The 24,350-nt window shown below is 38.4% G+C and overlaps 2 protein-coding genes across 3 annotated transcripts; one reads left to right on the forward strand and one right to left on the reverse strand.

Annotated features, from left to right (window-relative positions):
• Positions 1–1,118: 1,118 nt before the first annotated feature.
• Positions 1,119–3,577, forward strand: LOC116263850 (uncharacterized). Its single transcript, XM_031643645.2, has 2 exons — positions 1,119–1,622; positions 1,781–3,577. Exons 1-2 carry the CDS (start codon positions 1,355–1,357, stop codon positions 1,999–2,001), a joined length of 489 nt encoding a protein of 162 aa, XP_031499505.1. The 5' UTR covers positions 1,119–1,354; the 3' UTR covers positions 2,002–3,577.
• A 3,795-nt stretch (positions 3,578–7,372) lies between these two features.
• Positions 7,373–22,824, reverse strand: LOC116264792 (uncharacterized). Of its 2 annotated transcripts, none has more exons than XM_050080479.1 (20): positions 22,602–22,824; positions 19,918–20,806; positions 17,498–19,828; positions 16,570–16,660; positions 15,727–16,492; positions 14,588–15,178; positions 13,676–13,755; positions 13,515–13,599; positions 13,334–13,425; positions 13,159–13,227; positions 12,991–13,027; positions 12,820–12,902; positions 9,781–10,236; positions 9,658–9,694; positions 9,501–9,558; positions 9,275–9,414; positions 9,070–9,135; positions 8,492–8,606; positions 8,348–8,386; positions 7,373–7,900 (listed from the first exon to the last, which is right to left on the reverse strand). In XM_050080479.1, exons 2-20 carry the CDS (start codon positions 20,510–20,512, stop codon positions 7,773–7,775), a joined length of 5,859 nt encoding a protein of 1,952 aa, XP_049936436.1. In that variant the 5' UTR covers positions 20,513–20,806; positions 22,602–22,824; the 3' UTR covers positions 7,373–7,772. The 2 variants fall into 2 exon arrangements, with proteins under 2 accessions (XP_049936436.1, XP_031501045.1); XM_031645185.2 differs by lacking the exon at positions 22,602–22,824 and adding an exon at positions 21,120–21,300.
• Between the last annotated feature and the right edge of the window lie 1,526 nt (positions 22,825–24,350).

Genomic DNA, 24,350 nt, shown 5'->3' on the forward strand with positions numbered 1-24,350 from the left:
CATGCATGACATGCATGTTTAAGAACATATAAATGAACATAAAAATCATGAATCTTGAACGTGTAAAATAATTTTTTAGAGCAAAAAACTTCGAATGGTTGCTTTCAAAGATCTTTTTAAATTTTGCATACATATTAAAAACTTGTTATTTTTAAAATTCACACCGTTTTAAATGAACAAATTACATCGACTGTAAAATAATGTGTAAAGATGGTTAAAACTAAAAGTGTGATCAAATTAGTTGAATACATTTCACACCAATATACAATCAGGTGATTTCAATTTTTTTAGCCCCCAAAAATATTTTTTAAATATAAGGTAAATATGACGAAGCTTTTCAGTTATTGCCGTTAACAAGGCAAGTTCCCTCCCTTTTGGCAGGCAGAGAGATACTTTGCTAATAATATAGAATCAAATTTTTCTAGATTTGGTTGTTTGCCCGATAGAAGAAAGGGTTTTTGTTTAACAAGTGAAGGCATTTTGGTGGTTTTCTTAATTTATAGTATCTCTTTAGGGGTCATAACATACTAAGTCATTCGGACTCTTTTATTTTACTGTCGCACTTGAATCGCATCGAGTTGGGTGCGCACCGGACATGGGTGCAGCTTCGACTCACACCCGAGCTGAGTTAAAATATCATATTACTAAATTACTTATATAATATCTGATATTTTATTATGTAATACAATTATTTAAGTATGTTATATATATTAATAATTAAATTTTAATAATAATATGTATATGTTTATTTTGTTATATATGTAATAAATTAAAAATAATAATACCAATAATAATACCTTCACCACACCACCACACTTAAATTTTTTGAGATACAGTTCCCACACCTCTTTAACATATAACCTTCTTTTGCCTTTTGTGAGAGGGGTAGTTTTATTAAATTTGAAAATAAATGACCATGTTAGTCAATAAGCAAAAAAAATTATTTTTTCATTCTTTTCAATTTTGCCCTTAAAGGGGAAGACTTCCTTGAAATTTTCAACCATTGAGGGTGTTTAAGTAAATTCAAGCCCTAACACACTGCAGGTCCAAAAGATATGACTTACTCCAGTTTATAAGGTTTAGAATTTGCTAAATTGTGTAGTAAGGTTTGAGAAGGATTTAGATTTGCGTGTCTCAAAAATTTGACTTACAAACTAGATTATGAAACAATCGCTGTGTGGCTGGGTGGTGTGATAGGCGATTGTCAATCCATGGCTACTGGTGACTCAATGGAGGAGGTTGAAGAGGGCTCATGGGAGATGGAATTTCATGAAGAGGGTTTTCCTAAGAACCGGATTCAAGAAGGGATGCCCTCTTTGGTGGGGGAGGAAGTCTCCTGGTCAAGAGATGTGAAATGGTTGAGGATGTTGATGACAATGAGGTCTATAAGACGATCCTCCAAGATGTTGTAAGAGTGCAGCAGACAGTAGAGGCGGTGAAACGCTCTTGGGCTTCGATAGTAGAGAAAGATGATGGTCTTCCAGACCCAGAAATTCTTGAGCTACCAATTCGAGAGGTGGATGGTCGCAAGCGTCTCTTCATTCTAAGGAAGGCGTACAAGAAGATGTTGAGGCCGTTTGCATTTTCTGCTATTGCTACTCTCATGGGTGAGATTGGGAGAGGTAAGTTCAATTACCCTTGGATTTTTCTTCCTTGAAGAAATTATGGCCTTCAATTGCTAGTGTTCGGTTTGCGGTTGTGGGAAAGGGAAGTTTTCTAATCAGGATCAGTTCTGAAGAGGAATTAAATTTTGTTCTCCAACCTGGGAAATGGCGTGTAGGTGGGAGATCGTTGGTTGCCAATCGGTGGAAACCTGGACAAGCTATGAAGCTTGATGCTAAAAGCAAGGTTGTGGATTCGTCTTCCCCTAAATTTCCTGCAAAATTATGGAATGTTAGGATGTTTAATGATATAGCTTCTTTGATCGGTGCATCTTTTGTGGGCGTTGATGCTTATACAAGAGGATTTAAGCCGTTTTGGTTATGCTCAGATGCTTGTTGAAATCCCTCTAGGGTTCTCGCCTCCTTCACAGGTGGAAATGGAGGTTGATGGCGGGAAGGTTCTTTGTCAAATACTTGAGTATGAGACACAAGTAAAATTTTGTGGCCTATGTGGGTCAACTAGCCACCTTCCTTCTAATTGTAATGCTCAGAAGGATAAGGAGACCGATCTAGCGACGTTAAAAGATGACTGATAACAAGTTAAGATTTCAAGAAGGTGGCCAAGGAATGACTCAAGTGAAAAAGGAACCTTTGGTTCAGATAAGAGTAGATTCTGAATGCTTAATAAAGAGGACAAGGAGGAAGAGGTGCGGCCCTCGGAAGCTGATCAAGTGATCAGGACCCCCATTTTTAAATCCCAGGGGTTGAGGCAGAAAGAGAAGGTTCAGAAATAGAAACTTTAGCCTAATTGAACACCATCTTATGAACTCAGTTGCGGAGGTACTGGGATCATCGTATCTTGTGCATATTAAGAGATTGGTGAACATGAGCCTTCTTGAGACTATCAACAGATTTCGGTGGTCTGAGACAGATCAGCTGGTTCTTCAGGGTAAGTCAACTCAGCCAATAAATAGAAGGAATCTATGGGAGCAGGTTTATAGTAAAACTCCCCTTGACATGCTCAACAAGCTATCTAGATAAAGATGGGTCTTCCGATGGTCATCTTGATCCTATATGTGGGGTGTATTGGTAGGCTTCTAACTGAAAGCCGTCTCAAAAAATTAGGCTTCTCGTTGGGATCACGTTGTTACCTATGTAACAGAGCAGAAGAGCAAAATTACCACCTATTTTTTGGCTGTCCAGTGTCCAAAGAATTTTGGAGATTTTTTATCTTTAAGTTTCAGGCGAATTAGCTTCATAGGTTGTTAAATCTAATCTCGTGAGGTGGAGGAGGAAGAAAATGGGTACAGGCGCGTTACAAAATTGTTGGAACCATGTCTTTCATTTTCTGTTTTGGTACATCTGGAAGACAGAACCATTGTAGATATGATGGCTTTAAGGTGGGAACAAATTATTCAAAGATTATATGGAAGGATTTTAAGGAGTTTAACGGCTCTAGGAATTGGAAGGAGGAGGACAAGCAGAAGGTGGAGAATTGGCTAGTGACTGACATTAAATGGGGGGATTGGGTATAGAATGAGAGGGTGGCATGGTGTATCCATATTGCTGCTTGCTGTAAAAATGAAATGTTTGGTGTTGCAGGTATGGTTGAAAGGCAACCTGGTCAGTGCTGGTTTGCTCTGGTTAGACGGGAGAGCAAACTGGGTTTCATTTACAGGATTGGGCTTTTGTGAAATGTATTGAGTCCATCCACTTGGAATGTCAGATTTTTGTGCAAGTGAGTGATGGGAGATGGAAAGGTAAACTGCGTAAAGCTGCTTTGGGAGTTCATCAGGTTCCAAAAAGCTTGAGGAGATGGGCTGATCAATATTCAGATTTTCCTTGAATTCTGTGGACCCTGCAGGCGAAGTCTGCAATCTCTTGGTTAACCAAAGAGTTGCTCCTAAATGTAAGTATTGGAGATTTGAGGAATTCCAACGATTGTCAGCACAAGTTAGTTGTGTTTGATAAGCTTCCTTCAGGAGATTGTCTATATATATATATATATATATATATATATATATATATATATATATATATATATATATATATATATATATATATATATATATATATATGTGTGTGTGTGTGTGTGTGTGTGTGTGTAATTTAAAGCCATAAAAATTAACATTAAAAGTTTAAATGTAAGATGAGTTTTCCAAGCATGAAAAATTCAAATAACTGATCTATAAAATCTTATCTATCCGTTGAACAATTTGCATTTTTATTTAAAATTTGTAATGCATTGGATACAAACGCGGCATTGCCGCATTGGTATGCTAGATTTTGAAAGGACGGAGCATTAAATGATGAAAGGCCAATTGGTTGTAAGGGTTCGTCTTTATTTATTTAAATTTATATGTTAACAACGTGTCAATAGATTGCTTGCTCTTTATTTATTCAAATTTATGTTAGCTCATTGTCAGTAGTCAGCTTTCTTTATGGGCAATGTCTGTCCCTCTCCTTTCCCTCCACCAAATTTTCGGACCCCATATAACATCGGCAGACTGCAGATTCTTTTCAAACAAAATTGCAAAGATCCGATAAATAGTGTAGTTACCGGCGCTTTAATTTACCTGTTTATAGTTTGGAAATTCTAAAGTAAATACATTATAAATATACGTTTACCAACAACTTCTCCAGTATTTATAAAGAAACAACTGATTTTTATAAAATAACTCTTTTGTAGGGAAAAAAAATTGTGATGGTGATATCTATTTATTTTAAAATAATGTTTTTCAAACCTAGTCACTCGGGCTCTGCTTATCTATTTTTGGTTTGTGATTCGATGGGTCAACTCGATGACTTAGATTTGGTTTCCTGTGGTTTTTCAGAAAAACAATATATAATTTGCCGTTGAAACATGAAAGGATTGTAAAATGATTTGATTACATATACAACTCAGAAATAAATCAACTTAACATTAAGTAAAGTAATAATTAAGTTATATTTACTAAAAAATGAGCAATAAAACTTTTGCTGCTTTTCCATGGTTGCATACTTCAAAATTGAGTTGCAAGAATTAATATATATGAAAATTGAAAAAATTCAACTATCGAATAGAACAGAGAACTCAATGCTCTAATAAGTTGAAATATATCAATGCTCTAAGAAGTTGAAATATATAGATAACCATAGATGAAGTTAAGCTTAATGATCAACTTTAACTTTTCCTTTGCAATGTGCAAATTTTGTGGAACATGTTAACATTGTCAATATCGGTATCAGCTTTTTATCTGCTTTAATAGGAGCGATATTAGCAATATTTCACACTCAAAAAATGATAATTTTCACTAAATATTTGGGGAAATATCTCTTAGCTCACATATGGTTTTTGATGTACTGCCCTTAAGTTAATCAAATTAGAAATTATTGGGGGATGGACTCTTTATCTTTTATTGCAAAACAAATCATATGTATAAAACACAACAAAACATTAAGGATGGGATCCAGAACATACATGTTTGGATGATTCCCATTAGAAACATCAAGCTAGAGATCGATTTCACCCATGAAATAAATCATCACATCTACGATCCAACTAATTGAGAGAAATCAATCAATTACCTCTTTGGAGCGATTCATATAGATTTACATGTAAGTTTTTGTTTTTATTTGATTGTTTGATGAGGCAATTCAACATGAAGGAAGACAGTTTTCCTCATACGATTATTATTGTTATTATTATTTGATCTCCGTTGAGATAATTTTCATGCAATTAATCCATAAAATTTGATTTTTCGTTCACTGAGCAGACAAATAAAAAACATTTTTTATATGTAAGGTTTTCTTCTAGTTCTAGCACTCATTTAATAGTTTTTGGGAAAAGGTGGCCTTTATTAAAAAAATCACAAAAAATAGTTTTTTTAACAATTCTAGTACAATGGTACGCCTGAAAATATAACCTTTTTAAAAATGAAAACTAACGTAAATAATCAAAATTTTACGGGGAAAAGCGAAGGCCTGCAGCTATATCGAAGTTAAGGCACGTGAAGTGGTTCGGTCCTCGTACCTACGTGACCATACATGCATGAAAGGTTACTTGGTGCTTGGGACGGCTTTTTCTAAAAGTATAAATTTTATACTAATTAGTTTTTCAAACCTCACTTTATTCAGCTATTAGGACGTTGAACAATTGGCACTGCCAGTGCCTAAGAATTAGTTTTTGCTTTGCAGATTAGCCTGATATGATGCAGCTCAAGAGTTGGCTAATCAAGTTTCGTTTAGTTATCTTCCAGGGAGTTGGCGCGATAGTGAGAATCGGGGTGGGGGTGGGTAAGTGGTCAGTTCATGTTTTAAATCCTCAAGGTGTCAACTCTTATATGTATTAACTGGTGTGCAAGTTGAAGCATGGTGGAGTCAACATTTTAAGGCACCGAAAGCAAGTTCTATCCAAAGAAACCAACAGGGGCATTGGTCCCCCCACTCAATTTTTTTTTTTAAAAAAAAAACTTGTAAATTTAAAAAAAAATCATTTTTATTATGTACAAATTTTGAAAATTGGTATTTCGGCTCCTTTGAAACCCGCTATCTACCTCAGAGAGAGAGAGAGTGAGTTGAGTGAAAACTTCAACTCTCCTCATGGTGGTAGGATGCCTCTCACTCACCAAGAACTCTATTTAGCTATTAGTTGAAATAAACAAGTACCACAAAGGATTTTGATCTTCAATTCTTTTCAAGAAGCCCCTAGACTGGCCTAAATCTAGATAAATCAAATATATAGCTTTTCTTCCAAGAAGCAGATCCATTGCATATTATCTAACTTTTCCTTGAAGTGTTTATGACTTTGTACCCGTCAAGGTGTTGGTAGAGTAGTTGGACTTCACGAGACTAAGAGGGCATGATCAGATCTGATCTTGGGAGGAGCTGAGATCCATGGTTTAGCCATTTAGGACAATGCCCCTATGAGAATTGAATGAAAGAAGTTGGACTTGGACCTCTCCCGCTCCTTTCTTTCTTCAGTTTAAAAGTCAACAGACAGTTTGACAGTGAAAAAAGTCAAAAAATTCTTCAATTTCTGTTTAATTATCCTTTGCATGGCGAGGATAACTTTTACATGAAGTAAACTTTATTCCGGCAACCAATCATACCATTAGTTTGTTAAAAGTTGGATCTTGATGCCAAACCCCTGCTGAAGTTATGTCCTATCAGTTTCATGGGTAGAGGATCTTTAATACACTCAAGAGAGTAGACTAGCAGGAAGCCCTTCGTGTTGGTACTTGGTACCTCCTTGTTCAACAAGAGAAGCACCTGCAACTAGACAGAGTCTGCGTGAGCTAATCACTACCAATATACTGATGCAATGATTTGTGAAAAAGCTAGCACAAATCTTGAGATACTCACACCTTTCAATAAACTTACTAAAAAATGGCAATAGAAACTAGTATTTATGCAAGTTGTCATCATGTTGTAGAGTCAAAAGTTGCGGAAAAGGAAAAAATGCTGAGGACATTAATCAGTTTGTATCCTTCAATAACTTTTTTTTTTGGTGCAGTCTATTGAGGTTGTGGTTTTTGAAGTGAAAATTGATTTGGCCATATACACAATTGTGATAAGTGGCACCAAAAATATTTATGTAAACCTTATACTGCAAGTTTTCGGGCGATTATTCTTGATTGCCACCAAAGAACAAGCACCATAGCTGCTGCAAACAAACAACTGACTGACTGAGCAAATACAGCTTCTGCTTGTACAGCGAGGGATCACTTTATTAACGTCAAGAACCTGCATTAATACAACTACATGATTTTGGGCTGAAGAAAGGAACAGTATGCTAGAACGTGATTTGATTTATTGTTCTGCTTATACAAATGATGATGCTTTGACAATGTCATCAATTGAGGTATACTCCAATGTGATTGTTAACTGCCTGCTAACTCACCTAAAGAGGTATCTAACCTGCCAGGTTTTCTCATCATCGAAAGAGAAAAAGAAACCATTCTAACCCATCCACTGATTGGACTATAAATGGCTCGTTACAGAGCGTATGATGGAAAAATAAATAATATACAAATCAAATGTTCCACGGCAGGTGCTTGAATGGGTAAGACAAATTGGGCTCTTGGAGAACCCTTTAATGAACTTCGTTGTAAAATGACAGCTTCCTTCGCCGGAGATGCTTGTTAATATGGCAAAGGTTGTTCATATGTCAGCCGATTTCCTTGTTGCTATTTACTCATTCAAATCTTTCGCTGTTGCTTTTTTGTTTCTGGTTTGCTTACTTGCTGGAAAATGTAGCCTGGCCATTAGAGGACGTGGTGCCCGAGTTTTCTGGTCAAATCCTCTTACACATACAAATCCTGCAGGATGAAATTGCTATTGTGAGACTTAAGAACACAAAAAAATGCAGGAGATATTTGTCTATCATTTACTTTAGGTTATCCTCAAATCTTAATAATGGTCAAGAAATCATTCGTTTTATTTATTTATTTTTTATGGCAACTTAATAAACCATCAAGGCCCCTTTTTTGTAGTTGTCTACTTTCTCACAGGAGCAATCTTTCTTACAACAATGTTTCTTCATATGAGCCCAGTTACTTTCCAGTTCTGAACAGACATCTATAATATTTTCCTTCTGCTTTTCTAAGTCAAATTGTGGTTCCATTGTATGAAGAAACCTGCTTTTATTTTTTGATATCTTGGTGCTAAAATATGAGCTAATGGAGGCCAACACTATTTTCAGATTTTTGTTTGCACGGATTCTAAAATATTTATGCCTTGACCAGTAAGCAGGAAAAGTGTAGTACCTCTCCAGAAGCACTGCTGAATTCTCTCGGTTGTCATACCTTGCCAATTTAAACATGTTGCAAAGAAGTTAGATTATTATATTAGGGTATGAAAGGCGAACTCTATTATACTGAACAGGTCAATATTAGTTTTAGTACCCTTACCTCTAAAAATTGTTGTTACTGATGTTCCAAAATAGACAGTCCTCCTTGGTAGATTCCATATGAGTTTCCTTGGCACACCAATGGGGTTTAAACTAGACTCATGGTCTGCAAAAACCTGCATGATGCAAATTTCTATTTTGTCAAGTCTGTTACGTTTCCAAATGCATGAAAAATTAACTGAGAGATGTTCATTTAAAGAACTAAACTAGTGTTAAGTATAGATAAAGCCACAGACATCGACATTCCTAAATTCAAGCAACTAGACATCCAGACATGCTGCAGCCACATAGTGGCATCATGTACAATTCCTGCTTCTGAACTTCAACAATGCCAAAGTTGTAGTTGAGACGTAGGTCATGCCCTGACAACTGTTTGTACTTGTTGCATGCTTTGCAGGACCCACGTCTACCCTTTTTTCTTTTTCCTAGTTCCCACTCGAGGAATAGTTAACACTTGTATTTATAATGCTCATCCACGTTCCTGAAATGATATGATATTTGCTGCCTCTATGTGGTTGCAACTTTAGTGTATGATATCTAAATATGCCAGATACTTTTTGGAGGTGGATTAGGTTTTACCTCATTCACTTGAAAGTAGGTACCATTGAGTGGAAAACTTCCTCTCATTGCAGTTCTACATGGAATCTGTAGATTGAAAAGTTTTCACAATATGTTAGCATCTAAATATCTTTTCCAAGAATAACAGCCATTACTTGCCATGACGCCTGTATATAAACAAGACCTGCAACTGGATGTGTCACTGTTATTATTAGATGCTACCTACCAACAATGTGCCTCTCACTGTTTGTGAGTTTGCCTCACGAATAGCATTGCATGAAAAGCATGTCTCCTTATCACACAGCCCCCCTGAAGATTGGAATTCACAGCATGTGCTTGGCAGGTCAATTGATTCTGCAGTCTCGCCTGATATATTGTAACTGATAGGCTTAGTTTTTGAAGGAAAAGTCACCATTCACTCTAAATACATAAAGTCATCACAGCTTGATCACCTGGAGTCCATATAGCAAGAAGATAAAAGCATGGATCATCTGGTTCTCGTTTGTCCAACTGCATTTTGCAAGAAATATGATGAATTGAGCTGGAATTCTAAAAATGAAAATGAACAATAAGATGCAAATTTTGATATTCACTGTGGCTTCTGCTTACCCCTTCAATAAGTGGATGATCATCTGGAAGTTCATAGCTGTAATAGAACAGAATAAGAATGTTCAAAGAAAGTTACTCTGAGAATGATGTCATTAAATCTAATCAAGAATGTGTCTAACTTACACTTGGTGCTCTGTTCGAAGCCTGCTCACATTCTTCAGCTTGGGTGTTGGGATCGAAGCAGCCTCAGGTGTCAAAACAACCAACGCCTTTGACATATCTGATTCTTGGAGTTCCATGTTCTTGTTTTGCATATAGGTTTTTATATTTGATGTAAGCTCATCGAGGTTGAGTTTGATGGTGGGAATCTCATCAGGATCATCATAATAAAAGTCCTCAATAGCACTTTCAGAGCTTTCAACAAATTCTGGTTCTGGTGTTGCTGGTTCTTCAATGATTGGTTCACATGTATTGATGCTAGTATACTTTTGATTTGGTGGAAACTCAATTGATGGAAATAGTTCCAATGGGGAAGGCAGTGGCTGGAAGGCAACCTTGTCTCTTTCCCGGTCAGCCATTGCAGGTATAGCTGCACTTACTATACTTCTTTCCTCTGGTGCTGGGAGGGCAAGCCGTGCACTGGAAATATATTAAGGTCGTTAGAGTATCTGCATAATAGCTATAATACAAGTATGAAAGTCGACAAATATTGTGTGAATGCTTGTAATGCATAAATATTTAATTGGAGAGAAAAAAACACACAGTTGAAGTAAAGAACTTGCTTGGGGGTTAGGCCCCCTACCTTTATTCCAACAAAATGGATATATACAAGGAAAAGCCAAAACAGACCTCATTACCTCAACTATAAGCACAAAAGATTGACCCAACCCTTCACCAAAAAATGAGGACAAACATATCCTACAGGCAATGCATATACATAGTCAAGTCAGCAAAATAATCATGAGGATGACTGGCATGTTCCTTAATCAAACGTCCTATGTCAACTGTCGCATCCCCCTGCTCTACAAAAATACGCATGTGAAAATGATGAAGACACCCAGTCCAGGTAGAATATAGTCTTCTTCCTTCCAGTCGTTGTCTAGTTTTCCTTACCCAATCTTTAATGGGGGAAACAATAACATAGTCACCACCATAATCCTTGTGGAAACTGAGAATGCGTTCCAAGACTGCCATTTCTCCTTCGTGACACACAGTTGAAGCTAATATTTGCAGCTTGTGTCTATGCGTTCAATATCATCCTACCTTTCAGAAACTTTTTAATTCTGTGCCATTGCAGTACGCATACAATAAGACAGATCTTACAGTACACCAGGTTTCCAAAGGACTGTTTTGATATGTGGAATTATGTCTTGGGCATTGATCATGTGCAATTAGGGTAATCTAAACTGCAGTGGTTAGAATGTGGAGTTTTACTGGAAAAAGCACTATCAATTTCATAATTTTCCAAAAGACTGTTTTTTTGCGTCAGCACATTAGGCAGTCCTGGATTTGTATTTTTAGTAAACAATTTTTTTCCACCAAGCCAGTTTGTCAATCAGGTCATATCTTCTTTGCACTAAGGAAACAGATCCACAAAACACGGGTTCATGTAAAGCAGATATCACACACTTGATTTGCATGATTGGTTAATTCTATCTCAGATAACAGACTTTATCTGGGGAATGGAATTATTAAGCTCAAATGCTATTTATCACAGCATATGAGTAAAATCAGAGGATGCTAGAGAATGGTGAGAAAGTGTATATATATGCTAGTTGACTCTTTATATCATCTAGTAGGAAAGAAGACTCTTTTCCCATGGTGTCCTAGGATGTGACCTACATTCTGTACTAAAATGGGTTTTTTTACATCATGGGATTGTGATGCATGAGCAAGTATGAAAAAAATACAAAATAAAAAGCCAATGACCCACATGTACAGGCAGTTGAGAATTACTGAAAAGGTAATTTTAGTTGGAAAAGAATGATAAAAGGCACAATCTCTTATGGACCAACTATGGATATTTTCACAAATAATTCAGCAGCTGAGGAGCTACGTCACATGGGTGTAGGGTGCGGATGCTGGTGAGGGTGCCAGTGCCGGTGCGACGTATCCCAAAAAATTTGGGTGCGAGAATGTGGCGAGGGTGTATATATATAATATATTTATTATATATATATATAAATGTATGTATTCATAATATTTATAATTTAGCTTGTTTCTTAGCTTAATATGTCCTTTCTTTTTACTTTTATTACTATACATAAAGAAAGAAAGGAGCAGGGGGAAGAAAAAAAAAAGGAAAATATTTTGAAACTTGTACAAGAAAAGACGTGGTTGGGGTGCGTGTGGAGCAGCACCAGCACCAGCATCATCTCGACACAGGTGCGGCCCCTTTTTTGAAGAGTCTGTGTGACATAGCTGGGAGCTTATTTTGAGAGCCTGTCTGTAAGTTTCCTTTTTCCTATTTCCTGTATAAATTTAGAAATCTCTCAAAAACCATTGAGACTAATCATGTTGTTCACTTTTCAGCATCATTTCTGCCCACGAGCTTCTCTACGAGGTAAATGTAACTTTTGGAGACTTGATTAATTTACAAACTAGGAGTCTTTGTAAGCTTTTCTTTGGAAATTAGAACAAAGACCTGTTACGCAGTTTCAGGTCTTGTTTCCAAGGAGATACTTTTGATGTAAAAGGCCAGACTGATTTTCTCAGATGGCGAACCAAGTCATATGTGCGCAAGGAAATCCTGCAGAAAAAATGGTTTGGGACTGGAACTAACAAAATTAATAGGTTTTTGTTATGGTAAGGCATTTTAGATTCAATAAGATCTGAATAGTTTCAGGCAGATGGTGAACTATACCAGTGTCTTTGTCATGCCAGATTGGGGTTCAAGATAGTTACATTGCAACATCTACTTATGGAACTAAAACTCTTTGGAACTTCAAATTTGGAAAATGTTTCTTCAAGTGTTATCCTATTCACCCACTTGTCCATGAAGGAAACTATGCCATCATGGCATGCATTTCTTTGCGTGGTTAATTATTGTACCATACTGAGTTATTGCTTGAACTTCTTTTAAAGGGTGGTAGTTGTCTCTTGTTCTTGAAAGGATATCTTTGGTATATCTTCTTGACTTTAATTGGTGCAAGTAAATTTGGTATGCAATTGAGTGACTTGCATTTTGCACAATAATTGATAGGGTGCTGCACAGTTACTGACCTTGCAAATGCACTTGCAAAATGTTTGCACTCTCCTCTCATAGGGCAAGCATTACAGTTTGGTCTGCTTTTTGTACAAAAGACCTGCATCAGCACTCCCAGTCAGACCATTAAACAGTGGCTTTCAATCTAGTTGGATGAAAAAGCAGACATCACGATTATGCAACCTTACCTTTCCAAATGTTATTAGCTGATAATGGAGTTCATACCTGCATTAAGATATAAAAATCAGGGAGCAACTGGTGCATAGTGAATGGAATTGCTATTTAGGAGTTGCATATGCTTCTATTTCTATGTAGACATAAATAAGAGATTACTATCAGTTTTGTTTGGCAATTACAATGTTCGCTGATCCAGCTTGCACAGCCTTGGCCAGAGATATTTCTGAATGGTTTCCAGGATGGGATACCTTGCATATGTCAAAAATAAGTTAAAATGATATCCAGGGTGTTAAATGAATATTTTAAGAAGGTTCACTTGTCAGGAATATATGAAGGCAAACAACAGCTTCTTACAGTTCCAAAAGATGCAGCTGAAGTGACTCTGGTAGTGGTTGTAGTGGTACCCATCCAAGTCGCACGCTTATTCGACCAACATTTGTGTCAACCTTGTCAAAGTCAATAAATTATGCCAAATGAATTTCTGTAGAACTTGTAATTTCCTATAATCAATTAAAGCACATGAATTGTGTTTTACAGGGAATGCAAGATGGTGAAGCGTCAGCAGGCGCACACACTCAACACTTTTGAGTCCTAAGCCATTTATGCTCAGCAAGAAATCCCTGCAATGTAAGGGCAGAAAATGAGTTAAACTTTACCACATTCCAGGAAAAGGATGAATTACATTAACTTGCTTACTTTGATTTATCAGGAGGAACATTTCTGAGCCATTCGAGGTCTATGCTGCCATGATCTTCAACCAATCTATCCAGAAAGGCCTACACATTTATCACAAAAGTAAGTTTGCTTCCTTTCTCCCACATGGAGGCATTCTCTTTCATCTATTATCAACTCAGGCAAGTTTTTTTTTCTCCAGATGGAGTTGTGTTCTACCATCTATTGCCAACTCAAGCTTTTCAAGATGATTTATACATCATCATTGGAGGCTAAACATTCTAATGTCCAGGAAGCAGCATCCATTTGGGTATTGTTCCTGCATTACATATTTGTGGTCTCCTTTTAGATTATTTAAATGTGCTGGTGATGCTAATTCTGCTGCTGTATAGATTTTTGTTCTATAACTTAAGATAAGACTCTGTCTATTTGAGCTTGAAATTGAAGCTTTGATGCAAATACCCTGTACAATAGACTTGACATGCCCAAAAAGAGGGCTTTCAGACAATTTGTCAAGCAGAAAAAAATGAAGTTGATCAGCTTAGGTAGATTGATCATTGCTCTAATGAAAAGCTTTTGTCAGTTCATGCTGATGCCAGCTTGACTTGGGTGCTTGCACTCCTCAATGTGGATTTATGATGGTTATCCCTGTGGCACTGAAAGGCACTTCAGATTCTTTCTGGGCCTGCATTGAGCATTTTTCAATGGAAGACTTATAATTAATTGAAGAAAAAACTTTCTTTTTCCATTTCTTTCTTCAATATCCTTGCAGTTTCACGTATTCTGAGGCTCTAATCTTTATGGTTGTAGCAAACTATAAGAGTTGGTCAACTATAAAAGCTACAGAATTTCATGCAGACAACGTTTAAAGCTGTTAACCAAAAAAAAAACTCCTTTTTTACAACCTAAGCTTGACTAAAGAAGACAAATAAGTACCCGTATTCGTTTCGCCAGCATGTTGTTCATTCCTCGTTCCTTAATTGTTTGAGCTATTTCATTCACATCAGCCCGCCTCACTGCTTCCCAGTCCAGTGAATCATTTCTGTTGGGGCTTCTCTCTTGAGTACCAAGTTCCTTCAGTACCTGCTGCCGTAATGGTTCCCATTTCTCCTTTCTCCCGAGTGCTTCACCCTTTCCTTTGTTTGATCTCAAAGGTTTTGTTGTAGACTTGTTTCCATTTCCGATGGTCTTGCCCTGATAACTCACCTCCACCTGTTTACCCATTGGTCTTTGGCTATTCGCTGGTACTTTGTGCTCTAAGGAATGCGTATCTGCTGCTTCTTTTGCTTTGCTTGAGGAATTCAAACTTGAAAGTTCTGCTATGCAGTTTGATTCCCATAATTCATTTGGTTTAGTTGGCTCCAGAGCATGACATCTTTCAACTGGAAAATCTGTTTTGCTTCCATGCGGGAGCATTCTGGTGCCTAGTGTTGTGATGCAGGATGTCGCTTCTGGCAACAAACTGTTGGCAATTTTATGTACGACAGGGTTATTGCCTGTTTCAACAGAAGAACCTGAACTTGCACCCTGCAAGGCATAAATACAATCTCCAGTAAGGACATCAAGTGTAGCATTTTCCGGTGTTAATGCCAATGTTGTCCGTAAAATACTGGGGGTTGGATAATTCTGTAAAAAAAGATACAGGGAATATTAATGCTTAATATCAAATTGGTATGAATGAGTTTGTTTATTTTCTTTGTTAAAAATAAAAAATAAACAAAACAAAATATTTCAAAATCAAATAAAATTGAGTATGTATAAGCTGATACAGGCTGATGGACACCAAGTTTGACACAATATTGACCAGTAGAATGCATTATTCCTGGGACCTTATTCTTTTTTCACATGGTCAAGACTCAAAACACTATCCTTGGACTTTCAAGTGCAACCACATTCAGGAATACTTAGTTTCTCCATACAGTATGCTAGAGTATATCTGGTCTACCTTGGACCTCTAGGTGCAAGAAAGACCAACTTCATGATGCAACCCCCAGAAAATTCCATGGAAGCAAATTGATGTGCTTACATTTCGCACAGCAGACAATAATTGATTGGAAATAATACCATCTGCTTACCTTGCCAACATCAGTTCTCCAGTTTTCTTGCTGCAGATGGTCACATGCTTTACCAATGTTATCTTCACGCAACAAGTTAAAACCCCCTGTTGAATACAAATCCTTGAACATAGGCGATTCAGCCATGCTTAAAAGCTCCGAGAAGGATGGCTGGTGAAAAGCAACTTGTTGACCTTTGTTGATAAACTCCTCAGAAAAAGCAATAGACTCTGGACTTGATGAGATCTGGTCAGTAGCCTGGATAGTAAAGTCAGTTGAGTTGTGAGAGGAAATTGCAGAGAAAGATTGTAAATTCCCATCTTCATGTCCTATTGTTCTTCCCCTACTTTCTGAAACAGATTGACGAAACTTTGCATTGTTATATGAACCCTGAAGTACTTTTCCACTAGTAAGATTTATGATGTTGGTGTCCACTTCTTTTTTGTATGGTGCAGTACTTCCACAAGATTCACTTTTATTGCTTGTATCCAGAGAAGTTGATCCTTTACATTTAGAGTCTCGGATCATCAACGAAGTGGAATCAGGTTCAACATTCGCCGGAGAAGTTGATCCTTTATATTTAGAGTCTTGGATCATCAGGGAAGTGGAACCAGGTTCAACATTCTCTATGGAGGGAGGTTTATCCATGCATGTGTTTATGTCATGCAAATCTCTGGGGAAAAGGTCTTCCACACAAGCAGGCACTGTAATATCTTTTCTGTCGAGAGTTGCACAGTTAGTCGCTTCCTTCTTTGGGAAGTGTGCTGCCATTGCCATGAAGGCAGAGCTGCAAAAATGGGCGGATCAAGGATTAGCATTTATCACATGGGCTTTCAGGAAAAGTTCGTGAAGTGGCCAGTGCACCTTGAGAGATGATCAGAGACATTTTGAGTCAGAAAGACGCCAACAACTGAGTCCACTACTGATCCTTTCCACTGGGAAAAACGCCTGTCACCTGGAAAAGCATACAATCACCTTCATTGTTCACTTAGCACGCAAAATCTGAAGCATCTGCGACGTGGATATGCATTACAGACTACTCACAAGGTCCTGTACCTTAAACTGGCTTTGGGATAAAGCCAGTACTTGTACGTTGTACCTTTCCCTCAACTAACAAAACTTAGTCCAGTTTACAGGAGCTTGTTAGAACTAGCACCTACTGTAAAAGCGAGTTTGTCTGTTGGTTATCATAGCTAAAATTTTTTTTGGTTGTTTGGTTCAAAAGATGCACTTGAGTAACAATTATCCTACTTCACAAGAAATGCTGGCAGAATGATTTTGAGATTGGGAAATTAAAGGACTCTGCATAATATGCATGTCAGAAACTAGAATTTGTTTAATATGGAGAGGAGAACACGATACTGCAATGTTGGAAAATTTAGAAAAGTATTATCAATCTAAAAACATACGAAGATAAATAAAAAATCATGTTGTGGTAACATTTAGTGCAAGTATAAAGAATTTTTCTAGAATATTTTTATCAATAACACAGAGATTAAGACAAAGTAAAAATATCTGCTGGGGAAATATCAAATAACTGTCTTTTGAGCGAAGTGGGTAGGATACTGCTTTTTTAAATCTTGACATGTTACCGTTAATGTTAAAATCATGGCAATATGGATTCCCATATCATAGGAACTGGGGTTCCCATGCATAGGCTCGATCGAATTCCACTTCCTAAAAATCACGTTTCTGTGCATTAAAAGCAACTCTGAGAACTAAAGCTTGTTCTACATCAGTTATGCACTTACATATATGCCAAGTAGCAAAGTAACGCGATAATATTTAGTACCTTGTATGAGATGCATTCGAGCTATAAATGAATCTACCCGTCCACGAAACACTTTCCTTTCTTCCTCCCACCATTTTGCTTTTTCAGCATCTGTTCCATCTATTCCTCCACTGGTTGCACTTCCCATCAGAAGGTTCCATACTCTATTTGTTTCTAAGTCCAGGTCTACTTTTGGTCGTGAACGCCGTCTCCTTACAGGTTCAAAGCTTCCAACGTAGGGGACCATGGTTCCATCAACGTAGGGCACAATTGCATTCTGATCTCTTGCATCTCGAACCGTTGCTGACCAGTTCGCATCTTTTTTGCTAATATCAAGGCGTTTCAACCTCTGAGTAATTTGATCTAAAGGATCTGTACTGGGGATTGCTTGTGGTGGAGAACTTTTAAGCAATTTGTCTTGCAAGTTACTGCTACTGTGGCAGTCATTAACAAATTGCGTTGTAAACATTGCCAAATTCCCAGGTTTACTGATGTGATGACTGGTTGATACTGCTTGGGAACCTTGACCATGATGAGTGCAAGTTTCATGTTCACCCAGAGTAATGGAAGGTGCAGACGTCATGGCAGGAGAAGACCGTTTCCTTATACGCTTGTTTCTTGGCTTTTCGGCAGGAGTGCTTGCTGCTAGCAGGTCTTCTGGGTAGGCGTTGGGCCTGCAATCATTGTATTCTAGTGTGCAACCGCTTGGTGTTGCGCTGGAAAAGTAAAGAGTGCAATGTGGACGGATGTGATTGGGTTCTTTCTTCAAACTTTGTTCTCTCTTCCCTTCAACCTGGCCAAACACATTATTGCATTCCAACACATTTTGAACATGATGGTTCTGTTTTGCATCATTTTGCTGCTTCATGCTTCCCGGGGAAGAGTTCTCATCATGGATGCATTTGTTTGCTTCTGTTACCTTTTGCTTTTCCTCTTTATTACTATCTTGCGAGACCAACGCTTGCTCGCAGTTGCTTACTGTCGGATGATTTGTGTTCACAACTCTATATCCTTCTGCTTTTCTACCACAAGGCTCTTGGACGATGCTGGTAGATGACCAATATGGATGGAGCTCATGAGACCTCATTTCTATGTTCTGGTTCCTAGTACTGTCAAAATTTGCATGAGTCTGCCTCATATGCTGCCGAAGGAACTCCAGAAGAGCACCTCCATGCTTGAGATGTGTCTGAATTAGGCCTGTGGACGACCTGTGGCTAGCTTCAGGTCCAACATCCGCTAGTGGTCCTTGGAGGTTAGTCTCCACATTAGCAGAGCATCTGCTGTTCTCTGATGTGGTTGACGTCATTCTTTCATTCATCTGAACGGCATTGTAGACATGAAAGAGATTGTACCCCGTCATGCTTGTAGGGATGTGATTGTGCATCATAGTTGACAAAATCTCTTGATGATTTTCCTTAATCCCTAGATTCACCGTATTGTTTTTCTTTTGAGCTATGTTATCCACACAGCCTATTGATGAGGCTTTTCTCTTTAGAGCAGGTGTGCAAGGGTTCTCGGGTTGTGTAGGTTGTGATTCTGGTACATGATTCAAGGAATGGTTGAGATCAAAAGTGGCAGGTTCTGTGAACTCCTCTGCAGTCACTTTTTCTTCTTCTACAGGATGTTGATGCAATGGACCAAATTTACCGGCTTCTGGCTGCAGGCAGGCTTGACCGTTAAGTGTTTGAGCAACAAAATCAAAATTCAGTGATCTTTTGCAGGACGCAATTCTGGTAGCATCAATTTGCAAACTATCAGATTCTCTTGCATCTGTGGAGTTGGAAGTTCGGGGCTTTCTTGTCCTTCCACCTGTAGACAAGCGCCCTTTGCTTTCTACTGGTGTTCCCTCTGGCGTCTGCTTCACTTCCACTTTCTTTGGCGTCCTCTTGGGCTTGCCCTCCCTGACCACCTTAGGTCTTATCTTCTTTCTCTTGGGTTTCTGCCTTGGTGTCTTATTCAGGTCTATGCCATCAGCATCAGCCTTCCCATACTCAATGCTCTCCCTCACAGGTGAATGGGTGACGCTTTCTTGGGAATCAACATGAGACTTGAGACTTTCAATGACAGCACTTTCATTTTGGTTGTCATTGCAAACCTTTGGTGGTGGTATTGGACTATCCTTCTGCCTTTCCTGATGAACCCTCTCATCTGTAAAAAGATCACTGTATTTAGATATATCAGCAGGTGCCACTTTGCTGCTGTCGACTACCTTCTCTTTCTCTATAGTCTTCTCCGGTGTCACAGGGGCTACAGGACCAGAAAATGCTTCGCTTGTGCTTGAATTAGGAGCCACCTTGAACGGAGGTGATTGGATGCTATATGTTGTTGCTCTGTAAGGAAAAGGAAACCCATCTGCAGAGGAACAAAGAAAAAATTCACTTCATACTGAAGTAGACGTTAAGAAGAAAGAGAAACAGGGATTTCATAGATTGAAAACCCACATTGGTTTATCTGCGATGTCTCGACATTGCTCCTCCCACTGGTCTCAAGGCCGTATGTATGCTGGCCCAAACCACTGGTCGGTGAAGGGGGCGCGTTGAGAAACAGATGCTGGAAATCATTCTGGTGCCAACCATTGCTATTTTGAGGGTGGTACACTGCAGGAAATGAAGACTGCAAGACATTCCCCGGAATGGACCCTGAGTTAGTGAAGCTATAAGCATCACTGGCTCCATGAGAGCCCCATCCAAGCCCTACTGCGGCTGCATTTCCATAAACCTGCCTCTGCCAATTGGCACCATCCTCGGCTGGAAGACTGAGAGCTTGAACTCCGTCCCAGTGGCTTGTTATTGTAGACACTGAAGAAGAAGGCTCTGCAGAACCAGCATTCTGCTCAAAGACTCTCTGATTGTGAAGGGTAGCAGAAATTCCCAATCTTCTGAGCCAGAGAAGTTGGCCATCACCTTCATCCATCTGCCGCCTTGCCGGGATAGGTCTCAGCGGCGTTTCTGGAATCCAGCTGCCCTGAAAATTTGCAGCTGGGAACCCACTGGTCCCATTCTCTTCTGAACAGGGAAAGAGCTCTCTAAGGTCCATCGCTGAAGGCAAGATCTCACTTTCTCCAGCATCAAATATCAGTGGTAGATCCTCGAAATTATTTTTTTCTTCTTTCAAGATCACAAATTTTCTCCCAATTCTCCTTCATCTTCCAACCCCTTTTCTTTACAGTTCTCACCTGGAAATCCTCAACCTGGTTTCTCAGAAAACCACCATTATTCTCCCTCCCTTCTTTTCCGGTGGCCAATGTGAAATAGCATCCGGGAGGGGAGAGATAAAAGGCGAGATATCACACTCAGGCCTTGACCGTCGAGCCCTCTAACCAACAGATCTCTGCCAAGAAACCAGATAAAAAGAAAAGGCCGCAAAATTAAAATCCAAAAAAGCGGATCCAAGTAATCTATTCCTCCTACCAAACAAACGGAGAAAAGGAAAAATCTCAACTTCTGCAGGAATAGTGGGAAGTAACAGCAAAAGCAACTAAATTTTTGAAGTGGATTTCAGTCAAACAGAAAAACTTAAAGACCATTCTAAGAGAGAGAGGGGGAGCGGAAGGGGGAGGAAGGTAGAGTCTTTTTCCGGAATCACAGAAACCAACACAATTGCCAGAGAGAGAGAAAGCTGAATTATTGCGTGCTGCGCATACCTCTCGGAGGCAATGCAGGAGGAGAAATTTGGGACGGCTTCATGGTCGGAGGTAGGAAGACTCACCAGAGTCGTCGTCCTCTTCTTCTGAGAGAGAGAGAGAGAGAGAGAGAGAGAGAGAGAGAGGCGTTGAAGTCACAGTAGCTACTACCCTTTGACGTGGGACGCTGTAATTTTTTTTTTCTTTTAAACCTTCACCATCTTGCTCAACGGACAATTCGAACATAGTTTTATAGGTTAACCACACCCATTAAAACCAAGGTCTGAGAGAGACAGCCTCTTGCAGACCTCTGAGCTCCAGAGAAAGAAGGCAGCACCAGCTGCCCCTCTTGGTTCCATTGACTTCCACATGTCTCTTCACACTGGGCACGCCATTAGCTACCGGTCGTAAATGCCAGTCAAACACCCCAGCTCACCTGTAATAAATAAATCTCCCTCTAATCGTTTTTCGAATCGAAAACCATGGTTTAATACAGGAAACCAAATAAAAATCGACAATATCAAAAATAATAATAAAGAAAAAAAATAAAGAGTAATACAAAATATTTAACATTTAAAAATAATAAAAGTTCACATTCAATCATTAGGTGACCAGCAAGGTATGCCACACCAGAAAATGGCAGTTTTTTCAAATTCAGATAAAAAAAACAAAACAAAATTGATCGCCTCAAAATGCATTCTAGAAATCATTCATCTTCAAATGCTCTTTGGAGTTTTGAAATCGTAATCCAACTCCAAAAACTGTCCCAGAAATTATGTGAGGAAAAATCCAACTTGGTTCAGAAACCGATCTATAACTCAATTATGAATGACGTTTCTCTTTCAGGACCTAACTTCATTAGGAAAGATAAAACCACGTTTCATGCAAACGCTCAATATCAAGTTTTGAGCTGTGCCAAAACCTAGGTGCCATATTTACTTTTCATAAATTTCAGCTTTCTACCCTTCGTGATCCGAATGCTATTGTAGGAATTCCTTGACTTTAACATGCCAATAAAAAAGAAAAATGTGCCTAGAAGATAAATTTTGAAGAAAATGTGAAATAAATTCTAGAAGATAGCAAAACGAAAGTTTCAGAAATGCACTGAAAAATAGTTTCAATATTATGGAAAATATATCAAAATTTTTACCAAAAACACATTTTCAGTCTTGTTCGATAAAACTCGTTTTCATCCTTCGAAATAAAAAAACAAAAGGAAAAGGCAACGACCCATCTTCGTTTTTGTCTCGATCATAAGAATTTTCAGAGAGTTGAAACCTCAGCATCGTGGAGTCGACGCCGTGGACCCGACACCGAGCATTACGGAAGACGAAACTTAAAGGAGAACGTTTCTGGAGAAAAAACAGATTCTCTAGCGGTGGAGGAGAAAACAAACACAATCATACCGAGATTTTCCATCGGTGGACAAGAGATCACGACTCACAGGCACAGCCATGGGAGGAAAACCCGATTTTCCAGCAAAGAGAGGGCGCATCAACGTACCGGCGATGGGTCGTCCGGCGCCGATCGACGACCAGCAACTGCTGACGGCTGCGAACGACAGGGAAGACTCGGTTGAATCTCGAGACTGAAAAGCAGGAGTTGAAAAATGAAACCCACGACCGGCTGCCTCACGTCAGTTGCCGATTTTCTCAAGGCAAAGTCAGGCGATTCTAACAACACTGCTCTCTCTCTCTCAAAAAGAGTAGATCCCGCAGCTGGGTCCTTCATTCATGGCAGCAATAAGTCTCACTCTCTAAATATGGTAGATGGGTGACACAGAAACCAGAGATTAGCAGGAGATATGGGGATTAAATGGGGGATTTGTTGTTGGACAACTAGATTTGCTGCCATGATAAGAGTCATTAGAGAGAGAGTTAAATGCGGATCCAAACTTTAGAGGGTAATTATATCCATCCAGTTTGTCCTTAATCCCCGTAAGCAGAAGTGGCACACTCCACAGTCGCTGCCATTACTCGGGCACCTTCTTTTTTTCCTTTGTTTGCTGCTTCTGCTGTTTCAGCATTATTGGGAGAGAGAAGAAGAGAGATGAGTAAAAAGATAAAATAAAAATTGATGACAAAATTTCAAAAATAAAAGAATCAAAGTAAAATGAAATAAAAGGGATGAAGAAAAAGTTGATATACGGCATAATATCCAGCAAATGAAAAAGAAATTATTTTTTTTAAAAAAAAATTATATATATGTATATATATATATTATATAAATATTATGATTTTACGTGCAAACAAGTTAAAAAAATAAAAATAAAAATCTCGGATATCAACATGGATTAAGCCTCTCACTCACTCGAAAGTATAAATAAATGCTTTTAAAATTAAGTCTTTTTAATTCATTTAACGGTATCGACGTGACTTTTACATGAATCATTACCTGCAGTTGACGTGACAATCATGGAAAAAAAAACATGATGACTAAACCAATCACATCTTTTCAACAATAATAACACCGTCCAAATTTTCGAGACTCTCAGTAAAAGAAAATGGTTCTGGGAGAACATGTACGACCGAGTATCGGCTGTTATTGGCCTTAATTGCTTGACATGTGAAATTGCATTGATTCGGATGTGCCCTGTGTCCCAGAATGTGAAAGCATTTGAGAGTCTCTTATATTGAGTGTGGAGTAGAAGTAAGTGAACTTATGCTTAAATATGATATGGTAAAAATGCATACTATTTGTACCAAAATGTGGTACCAATAAACATACGTGTGCATTGTTGCTACTGGGTATTGACTTGACCTTAGTTGTGTTGTACTTAATTCATTGGCTTATGGTTTCCATTGTTGTTGGTAAGATTGATATTGCGATAATTGCCCGCTGCAATAGTTGGCAGACACGTGTGACTCGTACTCGGATCAGCTGATGGCCGGGTCATTGGGTTATCAAGTGGTCTCAATGACTCGACTCGACTAGGTCAAGTCGTAAATAAATTTTGTAGGGTATTGTTATAGTATAAACAACGATAAAAAGCCTAATATAATGCAGGAAAAGTTATAGCACCAAATGAATGGTTATTAAGAACTAAAACTGCTCGAATATCAACAATAACTAGGGATAAAAACCAACAACTAGAAATTTATAACAATAAAACCAACAAATCATAACCAAGAAAGCCTGGAAAGAAAATATGATACCAATACAAAAATCACAATAATTAAATAGTGATAACTAACAACTCAAACGCATCTTTAATGCATGATCTAAAACCAATTATATGGATCACAATGGCAT

This window comes from Nymphaea colorata, chromosome 11 (assembly GCF_008831285.2).
Source record: "Nymphaea colorata isolate Beijing-Zhang1983 chromosome 11, ASM883128v2, whole genome shotgun sequence".
Lineage (NCBI taxonomy): Eukaryota > Viridiplantae > Streptophyta > Magnoliopsida > Nymphaeales > Nymphaeaceae > Nymphaea > Nymphaea colorata.